Here is a 20,051-nt window from a genome sequence, read left to right as displayed (position 1 = left end):
GGGGTGGGGAGTGGCGGGTAAGTGAGACAGGAGAGGGGATGGGGGGTGGGGGCTGGGGGCTGGGGTGGATCGAGTGCATGTTGGGGCGGTGGGTGCTGGGGAGAAGCAGGGATCGGGGGTGGTGGGTGAAGTGGTGGATGTCCAGTGGAAGGGGAGAAACCATCTCTCACCAACCTCTGTGCACACGGCAACCTGCTGATATGTTTTTGTTTTCATGAATATGTCTGGACATAACTCTAAGGGGTGCAAATGGGATTCAAATTCCCAGACTTTCAGGGCCAGGGTAGGCACTTCACCATGGAAGTCAACTCGGAACTGGACAAACTGCTCCAACTGAGGCTGTATTAGTGCCTTTATAAGTTTATAAGTTCATAAGTTCAACTTAACCACCTTGTTCTTCTACTCTACATCCCTATTAATAAAGTCTAGGATGTAATATATTTTTATTAACTGTACTCTCAACTTGTCCTGCCAGTTTCAATGATTTATGCGCATCATTTCGCCCTTGCACTCCCTATAGAATTGTGTACTTTTGTTTGTATTGTCTTTGTATCGTTCATATCAAAATGAACCACTTCATATTTCTCCACATTGAACTATATTTGCCACCTGTACATGTCTGTTTGAAATTCTACACTATCTTTCTTCCAAGTTTTTTATCATCCATAAACTCTGAAATTCTGTGCTATGCAGCAAGACATGGGTCATCAACATGTATCAGAAAAGGCAGGTTTCCAATACTGGCTGACACCTGACAAACTCCACGAGCAAGCCTTTTTTAAGTCCACAACACACTCTTTCTTTTCTGTGTCTTAGCTGATTCCTTACCCACAAACCATGCAAGTAAAAACAGAAAGAATTGCAGATGCTATAAATCAGAAACAAAAATAGAAGGTGCTAGAAAGGCTCAGCAGGTCTGGCAGCATCTGTGGCAAGAAATCGGGTAACGTTTCAGAACAGTTCTGAGGAACGGTCATTTGATCCTAAATGTTAACTCTGATTTCTCTTCTCAGATGCTGCCAGACCTGCTGAACTTTTCCAGCAACTGCTGTTTTTGTTTCAAGTTTAAAAATTGCTTTGCTGTGCTTTTGAGATAATAAGGGGTGGTGTAACAGTAATCTGATTTGTTAAAAATAATGAGTTTTTATTCCTCCTCCTCCTCCTCCCCCCCCCACGCATATCCTTCCTTGGTGAAGGAGCTGGTCACGTCATGATGCAGTGCTATAGATGGTGGAATGTATATCGTTTTAACAAGTGTTTAAGTCCCTGCCTAGGAGGCTGGATGTTGAGTGATAGGAAGAGTCGGTTTTCCTCCATTAATATTGGATACTTCTGCTTCTGGCTTCAAAACAATGCAGCAAACTGAAGCCAAACCAGGGAGTTCAGATTTTGGACAAGGGAGCATATCTTGAGAACCTAATCCTAAACTGGACTTCACAACTTTGAATGGCCGCTGTTAATTTTGTGTGCAAGAGCACTTGTGGAAATAAGCACAGTGTATTTATTCCCATCACCAAATCGCCTGTGGTATTTTTTCACTGCCACCAGTGAATCACCCATGTTTCCAATTCAATAACTTGCACGCAAAGCCCATTAAGGGCAATGCGAACCATTAAAGGGCAGGGAGAGTGGGATGTTACTAAATTAAAATGGGGTGGGAGGGGGGAAACTAAAACATTCTACCCCCGTGGCAGAGTTCATTGTTAACACTTAACTTTTAATATGTTTCAGAACACATTGCAGGCAGCTCGCTGGAACCCCTTATCTCCACTAATCCATCTATTTTAGCAGCTTTTGAGTAAATATTATTGGGATGATGTTTTTTTTCTGATTGGCAGACTTTGTCTATTTTCTTACTCCGCCAATTTCAACAGCCAAGCGCTTATTTGCTTAATGGACTACAAGATCATCCCAATTTAAGCTTTGTGCTGAGCTTTCTTTAGTTCATTGGGGTTGGGCGGGGAGTGTCACTGTCATGTCATGTATTGCAGCACAGTGGTAGCATCCTTACTCTGGGTCAGGTTGAAGTTCCACCTATCCCAGAGGTGTCTCGTAACATGTCTGAGAAGATTGCTTCAAAAAGTATATTTGCCTATAATAATGTAGAATGGACCCCAGTGCTCAGGTCCAGGTTTTAATTAGTTTGGTTGGGCCTCGAGTTAATATTCACACTGGGGTCCAGTGTTGCTTTTATTGATCCAATCAAAATAAGATGGTTCTGGGGAAATTTCCTCTCTGCCTGGGCAGGTACGAGACCCCAGTTTAGCTGCATAGATGCTGGGGTTTGTAGACTTGCTCCAGTGCAGGGCCTATTACAGCCAAACCTAGTCTTGACATCATCTGCATCCAGATTGGTAGTTATAAAAGCTGATTTGCTTCCACTCAACCATGGCACTGCGGCCAATTAGCCTAGCCTAGCCTAACTAATTCAGTGTGATTGGGGATCGAACATGGGATTTTCCCTGTGTCCGTTAACTAGTCAGTGAGGAAACTGCAGCAGGTTTGCATTGAGGACTGATACTCATCATCTTCTCTGTTTTGAGAGGAGTGCAGAATCAGCAATATAACTACCTGCTGGTAGTAACCATTGGAGCCTTGGCATAAACAGCATAACAACTTGAATGGCCCATCTGGCTCACAGTAATGCACACTGTAGCTATCCTGTCCAATGAACACAATTTCTCACTAGATTTGCATGACCCCTGTTTTTTTAGGAGGGAAAAGAAACCAAGAAGACTAAGCAACTTGGTGTTTTTCATTTTATTGCCTGGGTTATCCTGCATTCTGTAAAGATAACATCAGATCACAATGCTCGCATTGGCAGAGTGAGAAATTGTCAGGATTAGTGTTTCTGTCAGAATCAGAACTATTTCAACATAGCACTGTCTTGTTTGATAATCCCTGATCCAGGCGGTTTTAAAAATAATTACTCTTGCATATGTCTGAAACTGGTGAGGCAGTATATTTCGTGCTTGTTCTTAGTTGCATAGAGCACCTTGAGTTAGCCATGTTTTCTGTGACTGGGGTCATGTGTCAGAATGGGATAGTGAGATGAGTTCCATTCCCTAAAGGATATTAGTGATCGATTGGATTTGATCATTTTGTTTATGGCTGACTTTCAATTTGTCATGTGTATCGTTATTCCATATTTTAGTTTTTTATTTGATTCCCATTCTACTTGAGGTTCTATCCAAATCTTGGAGCTCAAGATTTGACATTTGATTAAAATATTTCATCTGAAAAATTTTCTTGCCTCTAAACAATCAGCTCATGTTTTTGAATCCTCTGGGATAATCCATTAGATCACTTGCTTTAAATCATAAAGAGAATGTCTGAAGTGTTCTGCCATGGAAAGAAAAACGATTGGAGCAATGTGTAGAATTCCAGCATTGGATTACCTCATCTCAGTATCAGAGAGACACTACTACAGCCGTAACTATAAGCTCCTATATTGGGAAAGAAGGGCTGTTGTTTTGAATAGGCTTTTGCTTTATTCCCACGTGGATCTTTTCTCTTGAGTTGGTGACGTCAGGTTAATTTGATGCAGCAGCAGTAACTATGGAGTTGTTCTGTTATACCTGGCATGTTTCAATTACAATTTCTGTTGTCAGATGACTCCTTGGAGCCAAGTCATCCACTTGCTGCCCTGCTGAAACAACAGGAATATAGATGATCTTGCTGTGTTGCTTCCCCACAAAAAGTGCAATAATTTTGTTTTGGAATCTTGAGTGTGGATGTTGTGAAAGCCACCATATTGTTTGTCCTTCTAAATAATAGTTACTGATACAGGGCACCTTTTGTGAAAGATTTAGGACACATCTGTTAATGGTTAATTTTACCCTTTCAAGGTTTGTTTCATCCAGTTAAAGCAGGCAGACCAATGAGTTGTAATGCTTTGTAATTATCTGAACACCTTCCCTTCCCTTTGTGAGAATAATGTCAAAAAGGCTTTTTTGTTATGGAGATTCTTTCTCCTGACATGTTCAGAATGAGTGAGCTGCAGCAGACTGGGCCCTCTGTTCAGGTTGCTTATAGCGATGTTGTTGCTTCTTGATAGAATGATGCAATCTAATATTTCCTTCGAAATAAAATATAACATTAGAGACTAGTTGCTGCAGATGACTAAAGGAATCTTAGAAAGAAATTCAGAGAAGCTGTCTATTGCTGACTGCTCCATTACAACGTTTTAAACTGTATTTTAAACAATCTTTTCCAGTTGAAGTGAGTCTTTTAAACCTGAATAATTCCTAACTTTTTTTTTAAAAAAAGCACCTTTTCGGGGGAACCTACTGGTATCTGTGTTAACTCCCTTTAAAATTTAACAATAGCTGCCATTTTTTCCTTGACCATAACAAAGGAGCAGAAGTAGGCCATTCAGCCCATTGCATCTGCTCTATCAATCAGATTGTGGCTGATCTGCTTATCCTCAACTCCACTTTCCTGCCTTATCCCTACAACTCTTTATTCCCTTACGGAGTAAAAAATATGTCTATCTCAGCCTTGAATATACTTAACGTCTCAGCCTCTACAGCTCTCCATGGTAATGAATTCTATGGATTCACTACCATTTGAGAGAAGAAAAATGCTCCTTGTACCAGTCTCAAATGGATATCCCCTTACTCAGACATTATGCAATCAGTTTCTAGACTCTTCCACAACCTCTTATCGACCCTGTCCAGTCCCCTAAGAAGCTTATGTTTTAATACAGTTCGCACCACCCCCCACCCTTTTTTCTTAAGTGTCAATGAGTACACTACCCACCTACTCTACTTCTCATAAGATAATCTCTCCATATCCAGGACCAACCTAACAAACCTTTTCTGGCCTGGTGCCAGGGACAGTATATCTCTCCTTAGATAAGGGGATTAGGACGATTCACAGTAGTCCACTGTGATCTAACTAAAACTTTGTATCACGCAGCATTACTGTTTAACATCTAAATGACCCTTTTTAAGAATGAAAATCCCATCTTTGTCAAAAGTGTCCATCAATAATCTCATCCTGGAAATAAGTCTTTTTCCTGAAAGTTAACTAAGTGGAGTCAATTTTATTTTATTTCTGAACAAAAGAATTCAAATCGTTCAACTTTGTTATTACTGAAAGCAAAGTAGTTCAATTTTTCCATCTACAATTTGACATGAAATATAAGGCTATGTTTTGTTACTTTCTGCTTCCAGTGCAGAACTTCATTTGCTGGGGGTTTTATGTGAGAACTGGATATGTGTCAGAAAGGGAAAGGGGTGCAGCACCTTGAAAGAGCAAAGGATTGGGGCTAACTGGAGTGTTCTTTCAATGGATTCAAACTGGTACTGTGGGTCAACTGGCTGATACAGTGGGCCAAATGGCCTCCTCTTGGCTCTACAACTCTATGACTGTGCAAGATGCAGTCACTCAGAATCCAGGATCCACTGTCGGAACTGAAACCTCAGGTCTACTTTGTGGAGGGGAATTTTTAAAAAAAAAAAGACATTGAAACCATAAAGTACTCCTCTCAGCATTTATAAAGGAAAAATGAGTTTTTGTTCTGGGTAGAACCTTTCAGTCAAAAGCTCAGTGAAAAATGCCATGTTGCATTTCTTTTGAGGTAAAGTAAGTCGAGAGGGAGGTGCTGAGGTGCGGCTTTAGTTCCTGTTGGATTCTTTTTACAGTTCAATGTTCGGAGAGAATAGAATGATTTATGGGCTGTTTGTCAGCCCACATATTTTACATTCCAAATAAGATTTACTGGTCACTAAAACAATTGAGGATATGTATCCTTTTTTATATAAAAACAAAAGCACTCTACTGCTGAGGCTGATAAAGGAAATAGAAACAAAGTGCTGGAGGAATTCACCTGGCCCGGATGTATCTGTGCAAAGAGAGAGGAGTCAATGTTTTGAATCTGATATGATTTTTCTTTGGAGCTGAAAGGGCCCAAAAATTATGATGGGTTTTAAGAGATTGAAAATGTGGGGGAGGTTTACCAGGAGCAAGTGGAATAAGTGTTAAAGATGGCCCTGAACAAAAGGGCAGTGTTAATGATTGGAGGAAGGGATATGTATCTTTATGGTGTTAGCACTAAAACGAAGTAGGGGAAAGTTAATTGATGTAACTTCACTATGCTCTCAAGGCAATCTGTGACCTAACATAACACAGTGCAGTAGTTTCCAGGCTCAATTCCCAGTCAGTTGTGTGTGTTGATCCTAATAGCCTGCTGCAGTCATCATTGATGCCCCTGGGCTGCCGTGGGGGAAAAGTTCAGTCAGGGTTTCTACTCTAACTCCCACAAGATCGGTTTGCACTCAGGGATGTGAGGTGAAGTTGGGGTCAGGCTTGGCTGTGATGAATTTTTATGATGAAATTGCCTCCAAGATCAAGTTGTTGAAACATACACATTATAAGATGATAAAAGTAAAGGCTGGAAAGCCCCTTTCTTCCTGTCTCTACGAAGAGGAGGAGATGCTCAATAGCGCTTTAAATAAGGAGCACTTTATTTGCTAATTTATCTGGGCCTCTTGCAGAGCAATTGGGAACACAATTTAACATTCACTGTGGCTCATTTTTTACCGAGGACAGAAGAAACCCATCAGGGAGGTGAGAGCTGCTTGATTCGCAAATTGTGGCTTTCTCAGCGCTGCTGGGGAACGTGTGGCCTGTCTGTCCCTCTAGCACTTATTTCTTCATCCTCCACTTCCTCAGCCCTTTCCCTGGGCTGTGCTTTCAGCTCTTTTTCCTGCATCTCCTTCCCATCTTCTAATTGCTGTGGACCATTCCTTGACACAGCTTTCTGGATCTGGTTCCTGCTGCCCACTGCTGAGCACGAATGGAAACAATTATAATGAGTTCCTGACATTCGGAAAGAACTTTAATTGCCCACACCACCTCCAGGCTCTTTATTATCAGAGTCACTGTCTCTTAACCTTACCTAGACATTTTTTAACTTTATACGTGAAGATTTCTATTCTGATATGGCTTGAATGTTTAATCCATCGATGCTAACAGTCAGGATTTTCTACATCAAAGTAAGCATGTACCTCAAAATCCTTCATAATTTAGTGTTTTAACTGTTTCACAGACTGAAAGGTGTCATGGATTGATTTATGTAGCTGGCTCTTGAGATGCTGAATGTGCTCACCAGGGTTACGTATATTGCATGATTTACTGTACTTTTTAATTTAAATAGAAGGAGTGTGCAATTTGCACACAGTTCCCTGTACAAATGCTATTTGACACCAGGAACGCCTGACTGTAGAAACAATCCCATGCAGAATGGACACTTGGGTCAGATCCCATTAGCTATCTGAACTAGTGGAAACTATATCCAAGATAAACAAGTGATTACAGGATCCCTTATTCCCAACCAGCAGCCTGCAAGGTTTGGAGATGGATTGCAATATTGGATTTAGAGCTTCTATTTGTTTCTCACCTTGATCATAATGTACTTTGAGGTGTTAAATGGGCCACTTTTTTATTCGAGTGTGGTCACTCCTTTTTTGCCTAGTGAATGCGTTACTCTAATCTGTGCAAATCAAAATCCCACAAACAGTAGGTTACTGTGGGGCACAAGTCAGGCAGGAGTCAGAGGATGAGGTACATGCACGTTCCTGCTGGTTCAGGGAAGAGGATGGTCTCAAAGACCTAGATTTAAGGTTTTGGGGCAGGATTACGCAGAGGTGGGGGGAACGTGAGAGAGGACTTTTTGATATAATGATCTGGAACTTGCTACATTTGAGGATGATAAAATCCTTGACCATATCGTTTCTGAGACGAAATTGGATGAGCAATCGAGCAGAATAAACTCTCTTTTGGAAAATTTCAGGCTCTGTAATGATCATCTGAGCAGGCTCAGTTTAACCTCCCCGCTAAAAGACAACACCGCCTTTGACAGTGTGATGCTGTGTCAGCGTCACATTGAAATATTGACCTTGATTATATGCTGAAGTGACCACCTGATTCAGAGATGAGTGCTATCACTGAGCCAAAGCTGCCATTGGACACCGATTGCCCCCACAGAATGCTCCCATGGTTGTGACATTGCAGAATTTCTTCCGAGATGTCAGTGTCTTTGAAGAAAAAAGGGAGCAAAAGCAACTTGAAATGTTGTGACATGGAATGGAAGGCAGACCATCATGTCTGGAGCAGCCATTTATTTTGTCTCTTGATATTCTGCCTAGTATTTGGTACAGACATGCAAGCCAGGGACTGAATGTTTGTGTCTGCGTTGACTCTGGATGATGTTAGCGGAGGAGCTATTCCAATTTTTTGAACCTTCAAGTCCGTGTAAGAGATCTATAATTAAACTGTAATTCAAGCAAATATCTGGTGATTGATCATGTAAATGAGGGAACAAGATGGCAAGAAACAGGTTGTTTTGAGTTATCTGGCATTTTTTTAATGCACTGACTATATTTGTGATGCACAGCTGGATAATATGTTTTGCTTTTAGAATACATTTGAGTTTGAGTTGGGGTGGGGGGGAATTACGAATACAAAACTGAGGAAACCATCCAAGTGTAAATGGCACTGTTTTTTAAAAAAAAAAAAAAAGTCTCTAAAATTGAGCAAGTTGGTGTTTTGCTGTATTTCTGTGCTACTTGAGCAGCCAATTCTAATAAAGATTCCATCATCACAAGGAGCAGAGAGGAGTTTGGGTGTTTTTGCAGGAGATTGACATGTATTTGGTGCCACTGTGCTTAGTCACGTTCTGACAGAAATTGCACCTTAGGCTTCTTTCAGATCAGGCTTAACATTATGTCTCTTTGTACAGGCAAGATCCCAAATCTCAGGAAGCTCAGTAAATTGCAATGAATTTTACAACTGCTGCACCACTAGAGCTGTTGGAGGGCAAGCTAACCAGGCCGTCATGTCTACAGCAGAAAAGGAAGAACTGCTGACGTGATTGTATCTCAGCGTTTTGTGAGGCATCATACCTGCACACAGTACTAGCCTGGAAGGCCCATAGATTGGCAGCATCAACCCTGTGGGCAAAATCTGTTGCTTGTTGATACCTGAGTTGCAGCAAATATCATACATTTGGGAGTCCTCTGTACTTGTTACAGTTCTCTGGCCATATTTTGATTTTGGTATAGATAGAATAATTGTTTTTATTGACTTGGATTAATGCCCTTTTATCTCTTTGTGAATGCATTTATATTCATTGTTTCACTCAAGGAGTTTTCATTTGCATGTGAGCTTTTCAGTTGACTTTTGACACTGTTGACTGTGTAAATGTAATCTAATTGTAAAAGGCTTCTCCAGGTAAAGTAAACCCACCCTCGCTTAACCAAGCTTAGAGGATAGGGTCATAAATCTAGATTGTGTCCATACAACATTGTGCTGTCTGAGACATCTGAAATTACTTCAGTTTTTGCTAGGAGATTTTCTTCCTTTTATTTTGAGTATTTTGTGCTGTACAGTCGTAACTATTTTTACATTGGTCTTGTGCTGTTTAATTCTGAAAGTACAGATTTCAACATAGTTAAGAGCTAAATTATAACAACCATGTAGGATTTTTGTTTTCAAAGGTTAGGGAACCTATTATTTATCTAATTCCTGTGCTCATCATCCTGAGAGCAGTGAATTTGCTGCTCCAACAACTGCAATGTAATAATATCATGATGCAAAATTATACCCTCTTGCAAACCATTCCTTTTTCTTCTTGTTTCAATGCTGTGATTTTTTTTTTAATACGTCGCATTATCATTGCTCACCACATCTTCCAAACTGCATAGAAACAGAGGATGCCACACAGCTGCATCAACTTATAGTCGATTAGTATTGAATAAATATAGGAAATTGGTGTGGTTTAGTCTTCCCTTTTTCCTCAGGTAATTGGATAAAAGAAGTGTTGAAATAGGTTGTTCCAGGTTCTTCCTATCTGAAAGCATCTTTTCAATAAGAAACATGTTAGGTTTTCAGTGTAACATGCAGCTATTGAGTGTTACCAAGCCAGAAGTCCCATGCCACCAGGTTATAGTCAAACAGATTTATCTGAAATCACAAGCTTTTGGAGTGCTGCTCCTTTGTCAGGAGAAGTCCCCTTGAGATGTCAGTGATATCAGCTTATGTTCAAAGTTGCTGACCTTTTTGCTCCTATCATGCCAAATTTCAAGGATGCTGAGTAGCTGGCTGACAAGGTTTAGCGCAAGAAATTGAGAATTTTTGGCTCCCAACTAATTCCTTTTGCAGCGAGCAGATCCCTGCATGTGAGAGGAAGTCACTTCTAGCAAGTGGAAATGAGCCATCTGATAAACATAAGTAAAACTCAAAACCAAATGTTTGTTGTTAGATGTGATTCTGAGATTGGGCGGCACATCCAGATTGTGCCAATAGCCACACTAATAATGAATCTGAGACTATTGGTCAATTTGTAATGTGGTTCACTAACTTTTGCTACAAGTGATATGCATTAATCCACAAGCACCCAATCTCTGTAACTAAAAGGAATATGTTCTGAATTGCCCAAGAACTAGGAGCCTGTAGTTCTCTGATATAACAAGGTGTAGAGCTGGATGAACACAGCAGGCCAAGCAGCATCAGAGGAGCAGGAAAGCTGACGTTTCAGGCCTAGACCCTTCTTCAGAAAAGGACCTAGACCCTCCTTTTCTGAAAAAGGGTCCAGGCCCGAAACGTCAGCCTTCCTGCTCCTCTGCTGCTTGGCCTGCTGTGTTCATCCAGCTCTACACCTTATCTGATTTTCCAGCATCTGCAGTTCCTACTATGCCTGTAGTTCTCTGTTGGTTTCTCCGTGCCAGTGCTTGGGCCAACTGGAATTGACTTGTCAACAAATCGGCACTTTTATTTCCCAGTTGTGTAAATTGTTGTGATATTTGACGTTTTGGGTTTTATTGCATTTGTTCTGATAAGTGCAGGAGAAGAAAGTATTGTTGACACTTTTTTTTTTTGCAATGATATTCAAGTTTTGTTCTATTAAGTGGCTGTGAATATTTAATATATTACATGTGCGCACACTTTTGAGAAGATTTGAACTTTTAGTGGTGTATTCCATGTTGAAATAATTATGCTAATGTACATTTTCCTGCCATTTCTGTGCTAATCTTTGTACACTTTTAGAAGCATCTGCTATTATTATATACTTTTAAGTAGCGACACCTATAGTGGGCTATGCTTGGAATGACAAGTGGATGTATTGTAAACGTGATTGTCAAATGATTTGTATTTAGAATAAGTACAAATCACCAAGAGATCAATTGTGTACTCTTTATGTATCTCAACAGTGGGCATCCCAGCAACTTAATTTTCACTTTTTTTTTAAAAAAAGATGCGTGGTATTGATGGTTTTGAACTCAAACAGACCCTTACTCTGTTTCTCTGCTTTGACCTTTCTAATTGTTATCAGTGATATTCACAGAGGGTTTTCTGGCATTGCTGCATATTTTCCCCCCTTTATTCATTTATGAGATGAGGGCTTCGCTGGCCAGGCAGCATTTATTGCCCATCCCTAATTGTCCAGAGGGCAGTTCAGAGTCAACCATATTGCTGTGGGTCTGGAGTCACATGTAGGTCAGACCAGGTAAGAATAGCAGTTTCCTTCTCTAAAGGGCATTAGTGAACCAGATGGGTTTTTCCTGACAATCGACAATGGATTCATGGTCATCGTTAGATTCTTAATTCAATATCTTTTTTATTGAATTCAAATTCCACCATCTACCGTGGTGGGATTCGAACCCGGGTCCCCAGAACATTATCAGGGTCTCTGGATTAACAGTCCAGCGATTTAATACCGCTAGGCCATTGCCTCCCCAGTATGTTATTCAGAGGCACAGCCCTTTAAAGAATTTAAGGATATAAGAATTTTGCGTTAATGGAAGTTTGAGACCATGCTGGTCAGGATGAGAAAAGCCTTATCTTGCAAGCAAAGCAATAAGCATGACTGCCTTTCCCACCATCTCAAAGAGCATATTGAGACAAAGTGATTCACTCCTAGAACAGAGCATTGGATTTGTAAATGGAACTCTTGTAGTAGAATAATGTCAAGGATTGGAGGGAAAGCAGCACTTAACATTTGCAATACTATGTTGAAAGGACTGGGAATTAGCATGAGCAAATCTCAAGAAAGGCTGGTGAATCAATTAGTGCATTTATTTTTGAGACTGAAACTGTTTACTATTTGCAGTATTCTAAGTGTGTTACTATTTCTTTATCCTCTTCAGTGGAACCTGGTTTGCAATTCTTCATGGAAAGTCCATATTGCCAAGTTTTCGTTACTGGTTGGATTGATTATTGGTTATTTGGTGACTGGAAGCTTAGCAGATTGGTAAGTTCAACACTAAAATGGTGGAATGCCAATTCCATATGGGGCAGTTGCACACTTAAAGTCGAATTAAAGGATGCATTCCTCATTCAAGTGGGGTCTTGAGCCCGACTCTTTTCTCTCGTGTAAATCATTCTGGCCATCCTTTCAACGGATGCAAAATCTGAGGCTGTACGAAGGCCCAAATATTTGGGTGAAGCCAACTATAGATTAATCCAGTTTTTTTTGTTTGGTGAACATGCCTTGAAATTAGAGTCTTACTGTTGGGTTTTATTCAAATATTTACTTATAAAATAGACAAGCATCTTTTAATATTGCTGCTGAGAGGCTTTCTATTAATTATCTAATTCCCACTTGATCCTCAGGATTGGCCGTCAGCTGGTGCTGGTGCTCTCGGTCATATTCGTATTGGTCTTTGGGTTAACAGTAGCTCTTTCTGTGAACGTGACTATGTTCAGCACACTAAGGTTTTTCGAGGGATTCTGCCTGGCAGGGATATTTCTCACGCTCTATGTAACACGTGAGTAGCACTTTTTGATAAAGCAACTATGTTGTGGATGTAAATTTCTTGGTGGCCTCTAGGTTCGGGAACCTTTTTAATTTAACTACTTTATCCCTCTTTCCACCACCTCTGCCTGATGTGACCATCTGCAGCATTAACTCAGTTTGCTATTTTAACCTGATGAAACTTGATTCAAGGAGCAGTGATATTTTCCCTTCACTGGGTGTCTCCTATGCACAGGAGACACCCAGTGTTAGAAATGCAGGTCCCTTTTCTAAGGGTGAACCAGAACAGTTCCGGAATTGATTGAACGAGAGATGCTCATTGAACTCTGTATTTAAGAGTCAGGTTGTTCTTCAGGAGGGTAAGGTGGAGACTGGTATTAGTGCAAAACTGTAGATTTACAGTAAAACACATGTAAATATTTTAAAAGTCTGTTGGTGCCTCGTTCAATTAGTCTGTTAAACGCCAGAAGAGGCTGAACATGCGACATTTTCAATTTTCTCCAACTTTCTTATGGGCCAGGAAGAGATGCCTTTGACCAGACACTTGGCCACTTAACCATAATCTAGTTGCTGTACTTCAGAGGTCAGCCTGCTGCCACCTAACTTCTAAACCAGGCTCCAGTCAGGAAGTTGGCGATCAGTGTGTGAGTGAGGCCTGGCTGCTTTTTTTTTTTAAAAAAAAAACACAGAGCAGCCTCCCCACCTCTGTTCCTGAATGTGCAAATAGCTTTTGGACACCTTCCTGTCCTATGAGTTTAAAATTAAGCTGTTTCCTCTAGGTCAACAATCTTCTGCAGTTATGTTCCCTCTCTTATCACACACCTGAAATTTTTCCTGTACTTTGGAAAGCACTTTCTGGAACTGTAAATACACTGCATCTGCATTTGCTTTGTATTTCTTCTAACTATCTTGTCACTTCAGCACAGGGAAAAACTCCACTAAAATTGTTGAACAAAACCAACCTTTTAACAAATGCAATGCTGCTCTCAATTTTATATTCTGTCTATTCATTTGTGGGATGTGGGTGTCGCTGGCTGGGCCAGCATTTATTTCCCATCCCTAGCTGCCCTTGAGAAGGTGGTGATGAGCTGCCTTCTTGAACCACTGCAGTCCACCTGCTGTGGGTTTACCCACAATGCCCTGAGGGAGAGAATTCCAGGATTTTGAGCCAGCGACCGTGAAGGAACAGTGATATATTTCCAAGTCCGAATGGTGAGTGGCTTGGAGAAGAACATGTAGGTAGTGGTGTTCAATTGTATCTGCTGCCTTTGTCCTTCTAGATGGAAGTAGTTTGAAAGGAGCTGTCTGAGGATCTTTGCATTTCTGCAGTACATCTTGTAGATAGTAGCAGCAGTATGTACTGAGCGTCTGTGGTGGAGGGAGTGGATGCTTGTGGATGTAGTGCCAGTCAAGCGGGCTGCTTTATCCTGACTGGTATCGAGCTTCTTGAGTGTTGTTGGAGCTGTACCCCTGCAAGTGGGGAGTATTCCATCACACTCCTGACTTGAGCCTTCATGGTTGAGGAGTCAGGAGGCAAGTTGCTCGCCATGGTGTTCCTAACTTCTGACCTGCTCTTGTAGCCACTGTGTTTATGTGGCAAGTCCAGTTTTGAGTTTCTGGTTGATGGTAACCCTAAGTATGTTGTTAGTGGGGATTCAGTGATGGTAACACCATTGAATGTCAAGGGCCGGTGGTTAGACTGACCATTTCCTTCAAGAGAGACATTGCCTGGCATTTGTGTGGCATAGATGTTACACGCCACTTGTCAGCCTAATCCTGGATATAGTCCAGATCTTGTTGCATTTGAACACAGACTGCTTTAGTATCTGAGGACTCTCGAATGGTGCTGAACATTGTGTAATCATTGGTGAACATTCCCACTTTCGACCTTTATGATGGAGGGAAGGTCATTGATGAAGCAGCTGAAGATAGTTGAGCCTAGGACATTACCCTGAGGAACTCCTGCAGAGATGTCCTGGAGATGAGATGACTGACCTCCAAGAACCATAACTATCTTGTTTGTCAGGTATGACTCCAATTAGCAGAGAATTTGCCCACTAGTACCCATTGATTCCATTTTTGCTAGGCCACCTTGATGCCACACTTGTTTAAATGTGGCTTAAATGTCGAGGGTTGTCACTCTCACTTCACTTCTGGAATTCAGCTTTTTTTTTAAAGTTTGAATGAAGACTGTAATAAGGTCAGGAGCTGAGGGGCCGTGGCGGAACCCAAACTGGGTGTCAGTAAGTAGATTGTTGCTGGGCACGAAGCTGGTGATGACACTTTCCATCGCTTTACTGATGATTAAGAGTAGACTGATGGATTGGTAATTGGCTGGGTTGGGTTTGTCCTGATTGCTGTGTACAGGACGTACTTGAGCAATTTTCCACATTGTTGGATAGATGCCAGTGTTGCAGCTTTATAGAAGGGCTTGGCTTGGGGAATGGTAAGCTCTGGAGCACATTTTCAGGACTATTGCTGGAATGCTGTCAGAGCCCAATGCCTTGGCAGTATCCAGTGCCTCTAACCATTTATTGATATCATGTGGAGTGAATCGAATTGGCTGAAGACTGGTCTCTATAATGCTGGGGGGGCTACTGGGGGAGAATGAGATGGATCATTCACTTGGCACTTCTGACTGAAGATAGCTGTGAAAGCCTCAGCCTTGCCTTTTGCATTGATGTGCTGGGTTCCTCCATCGTTGAGGATGGGGATACTTGTGGAGCCTCTTCCAGTGAGTTGTTTAATTGTCCACCACCATTCACGACTGGATGTGGCAGGACTGCAGAGCTTAGATCTGATCCATTGGTTGTGGGATCACTTGCTGCTTATGCCGTTTGGCGAGCAAGTAGTCCGGTTTGTAGCTTCTTCAGGTTGACACCTCATTTTCAGGTATGCCTGATGCATCCCCTCCTGCACGCTTCTTTGAACCAGGGTTGGTCCCTTGACTTGATGGTAGTGGTTGAGTGGGGGATATATCAGGCTGTGAGTTTGCAGCTTGTGCTGGAGTATAGTTCTGCTGATTGCTAGTGCCACACAGCACAAGCAATGAGGGGTATTCTCACTGTGAAGGCAGGACTTCGTCTCCACAAGGACTGTCACTCTTATTGATACTGTCGTGGACAGATGCATCTGCAGCTGGGAGATTGATAAAGATGGTGTTGAGTATGATTTTCTTTTTTCCCACCTCTCATTGGTGTCTCAGTGCCCACCACAGATCAATTCTAGCAGCTTTGTCCTTTTAGGACCCCACCAGCTCGATCAGTTGTGCTGCTGCTGAGCCTGATGGATATTGAAATACCCCACCCAGAGTACGTTTTGCACACTTGCTACCCTCCGTGCTTCCTCCAAGTGTTGCTCAACATGGAGGAGTACCGATTCATCAGCTGAGGGACGGCAGTACGTGGTAATCAGCAGGAGGTTTCCTTGCTAATGTTTAATTTGAAGCCGCGAGACTCCAGTATCAATGTTGAGGACTCCCAGGGCAACTCCGTCCCACTGTACACCACTGTGCCGCCCCTCTGCTGGGTCTATGCTGTTGGTGGGATAAAACATATCAGCCAGATATCAAACAATGTTGAGTCAGAATACAGAAAGGAGAGTGAGTGCTTGGTGTCATGGTGCAATGATAACAATCTATCTCTCAATGTCAGCAAAGCAAAAGAACTGATCATTTCCTTCGGGAAAGAAGGAGGATGATGCATCCCTATCTACATCAGTGGAGCTGAGGTGGAGAGCATCAAGTTCCTCCCCCCCCCCCCCATGTAGATGCGACGGTCAGAAAGGCACAATAACACCTCCTCTTCCTTGGGCGGCTCCGGACATTCAGCATATCCGTAAGGACCCTCAGCAACTTTTACAGATGCACCATAAAAAGCATTCTATCCAGGCCCATAACGGCCTGTACGGCAACTGCTCTGTCCAGGACTGTTAAACGACAGAAAATTGTGTGCATAGCCCAGACCATCACAGAAACCAACCTTCCATCAGTGAACTCCATTTACGCTTCCCGTTGCAGCAGAAAGGCTGACAACATCGTCAAAGACACCCTCCCGCCCCAGTAATGCTGTCTTCCACCCGGCAGAAGTTTGAACGCGCGCACGCACGTCAACAGGTTCAAGAACAACAACTTCTTCCCTGCTGTTAGACTGCTGAAAGGACCTCTCTAACTTCAAATAATGATGATCTTGCTAATGTTGACCTTGCTTTATGCACCTCCCTTGCAGCTGTAACCTGGTAAGTCTTTCTCTGTCTAAGCACCCTATGATCCGTATGTCCTTCTTTCCCATGATCTTCCTGTACTGCTCGCAAACCAAAGCTTTTCACTGTACTTGGGTACATGTGACTACAATAAATCAATATATCTAAGGATGGTGATGGTGGTGTCTGGGACATAGTCATACTCATACTCATGGAATCATGCCTCATAGACAATGTCAGGCTGTTGATTACTCTGAGACAGCTGTCCCAGTTTTGGCAATAAACCCAGATTTTCGCAAGGAGGACTTTGCAGGGTTGACAGGGCTGTTTTCATCATTGTCTTTTCTGGTGTCTAGGTCAGTGTCAGGTGATCTGTCCAGTTTCGTTTCATTGAGACTTTTTGTAGCAATTGATACAACTGAGTAGCTTGCTAGGCCATTTCAAAGGGCAGTTGAGAGTCACCCACATTGCTGTGGGTCTGGAGTCACATGTAGGTCAGACCAGGTGAGGATGGCAGATTTCCTTCCCCAAAGGATACTTGTGCATTCCTGAATGCTTTCAAATTTGTTCGTTGTACAGCGAACAGAGTTTTCCCATAAATTATATTAGAATAGCTGATATATAGTAACTTAGTGGTCGGGCTCTCGCTCTCGCTCGCCGACTTTCTGCCCCATTTTCTACTCGGCAGCCCCATTGCACGATCTGTGTTTAAAAACATTGAAAAATTATGGCTACAACTTCCAACTGCTCTTTGACAAGATGAGTGTTTTCAGACTCCGGTGACTAATTCACAAGTGCTCCTGACTAATTTGTCATATCCTTATCAGTTACGAGATTGCTCACTCGATAGAGCAGCGCAGTTGGAGCTACTTGCACCATTTTTAACTGGAATACTTTGCATGAGCTTGCATAACCCGAGTAAATGTGCTCTGCATGTGTATGTTTCCTTCGATGGTTACTGAATGGGGTAACATTTAAGCAAAGAGCCACTGGGACCATTTTCACACCCTGCTTTTCATTTTTTCTAATTTGCCAACAAATCCACTGACATTATAGTGCCCATGCATATGGTATAACCTTATGATCTAAGCATTAAGATAACATACCTAAAGACACTGTCTATTATTGTATGTGTACCTTCTCTTTAGTAGAGGTCACCTTTTAAGGACTCTGGCTGTGTATACAATGTTGTGACTCTACTTGCCAGCCCGTTCATCTGCTCTGGTTCTCAAAGTTGCGTATGCACACAAATCAGTCAGTTTGCTGTGATGTCTGTGTCATAATATGTGTTCTGCTGTTTTAAATACACTAGCCCACAGAGTTAATCAGTCACTCATTCTGGGATTGATTTATTAGACCGGAATCATTAACGAGACAACTATTACTATTTTTTTTTTTTTTGTTTACCACACCTGGGACTCCAATTAGCTAATGTGACCAAAGGGTGTTTGTTTGAACTATATTGGTTGAATACACTTACATTCTTGCTTGTAGTATTTGTTTTAAAAAAATGCAAAATATTTAATTTTTCCACCATATCTTCATGCTCCACAGTTAGATTCCCTCTTTCATTCCTGAGATATTCGCAACTTGCATTAACTACTTTTCCTGAGACAACAAGGTGTAGAGCTGGATGAACACAGCAGGCCAAGCAGCATCATAAGAGCAGAAAGGCTGACGTTTCGGGCCTAGACCCTTCATCAGAAAAGGGGGAGGGGAAGGGGGTTCTGAAATAAATAGGGAGAGAGTGGGGGGGCGGATAGAAGATGGATAGAGGAGAGGATTGGTGGAGAAGAAGCAAACAAGTCGCACTATTTTACTGATTGTTCCAAATAAGTAAACACACTGCTATTTTCTATTGAGATCATATTTGCTTAAAATCCTCTTTTTAAATGTCCCTTTTCACCTTTTTCACTACAGTTTCCATAACCCTCTTTTTATTCAATCATGTGATGTGAGTGGTGTTAACTCATCTCTAGTTTTCCCTAAGAAGGTGGTAGTGGGCTGTATTCTTAAACTGCTGCGGACCCACATACTGTTGGAGAGAATTCCAGGATTTTGTCCCAGTGACAGTGAATGAACAGCGATTTATATTTTAAAGTCAGGATGTGAATAGCTTGGAGGGGAACTTGCACACGGTGACGTTCTCATGTATCAGCTGTTCTTGTCCTTCTAGATGGTAGTGGCCGTGTGTTTGAATGGTGCTATCCAAGGTTGTTTAGAGAAATTCTGCGGTGCATCTTGTAGATGGTAGCAGTATAACTGAGTGTCGGTTGTTGGTGGATGTGGTGCCAGTCAAGGGAGCTACTTTGTGCTGGACGGTGACAAGCTTCGAGTGTTGTTGGAGCTGCACCCATCCAGGCAAGCAGGGAGTATTCCATCACACAACTGACTTGGACCTTGTAGATGGCGGACAGGCTTTGAAGAGTCAGGAGGTTTGTTACTTGCTGCAGTATTCTTAGACTCTGCTGTTGTTAGCACTGTATTTATATGGTGTGTCCAGTTGAGTTTCTGGTCAATGGTAATCCTTAGGATATTGAGAGTGGGGCAATTTAGTGATAGTAATGCTATTGAATGTCCAAGATTACCTTGGTGCTGTTTTGAAGAGTGGTCAGGAATTCTGGTATCCTATTCAACATTCCACCTTTGTATTCCAGTTAACGCAATCAAAAATCACCACCTTTCGTCTTTGTCTGTCTGTGGGACCTTGTGCAAATTGATTCTCTTGTTTGCCAATACACCAACGATTTCACATCAAAATAGAACTACTTTGAATGTGAAGTACCTAGGGTTGTACTGAGAGATGTGTATTAGTTTGTGGAATAAACACAGCTTCTCTAACATGCAGGGCGTGATTTCATGCCAGTAATTTTCAGCACGTGGCCTGCCCACTGCTTACCCATCCGCATACAACTTGTCTCAAAATTTCCCGGGAGCGTTGGAGACATCTGTTAGCCTGTTCATCCGGGGCTTATTGAGTCTCTTAAGTGGACAATTCGTGGCCATTTTAAGGATATTACCTCTGGCACTTGTTCCCCCCAGGGAGGGCTCTAGGGGTCCATATCAAGTGGCTAGCCTGGTAGCTTTACTG

The 20,051-nt window shown here is 42.0% G+C and overlaps 1 protein-coding gene across 2 annotated transcripts in view; it reads left to right on the top strand.

Moving 5' to 3' along the window:
- LOC109916022 (solute carrier family 22 member 23) overlaps positions 1 to 20,051 on the top strand; it is a 95,105-nt gene that overhangs the window by 11,198 nt on the left and 63,856 nt on the right. The window contains exons 2-3 of one of the 2 annotated variants that reach the window (XM_048614052.1): positions 12,153 to 12,256; positions 12,619 to 12,773. The exons of the other annotated variant lie outside the window; for it this stretch is intronic. Of the exons in view, the coding sequence (XP_048470009.1) occupies positions 12,153 to 12,256; positions 12,619 to 12,773 (259 nt within the window). The remainder of the gene's footprint in view (positions 1 to 12,152; positions 12,257 to 12,618; positions 12,774 to 20,051) is intronic. 2 annotated transcript variants of the gene reach the window in all.

This window comes from Rhincodon typus, chromosome 2 (genome assembly GCF_021869965.1).
Source record: "Rhincodon typus isolate 14 chromosome 2, sRhiTyp1.1, whole genome shotgun sequence".
In the NCBI taxonomy this organism is placed as follows: Eukaryota; Metazoa; Chordata; class Chondrichthyes; order Orectolobiformes; family Rhincodontidae; genus Rhincodon; species Rhincodon typus.
The sequence above is the reverse complement of the archived record's forward strand: the minus strand, read 5'-3'. Positions and strand labels throughout refer to the sequence as shown.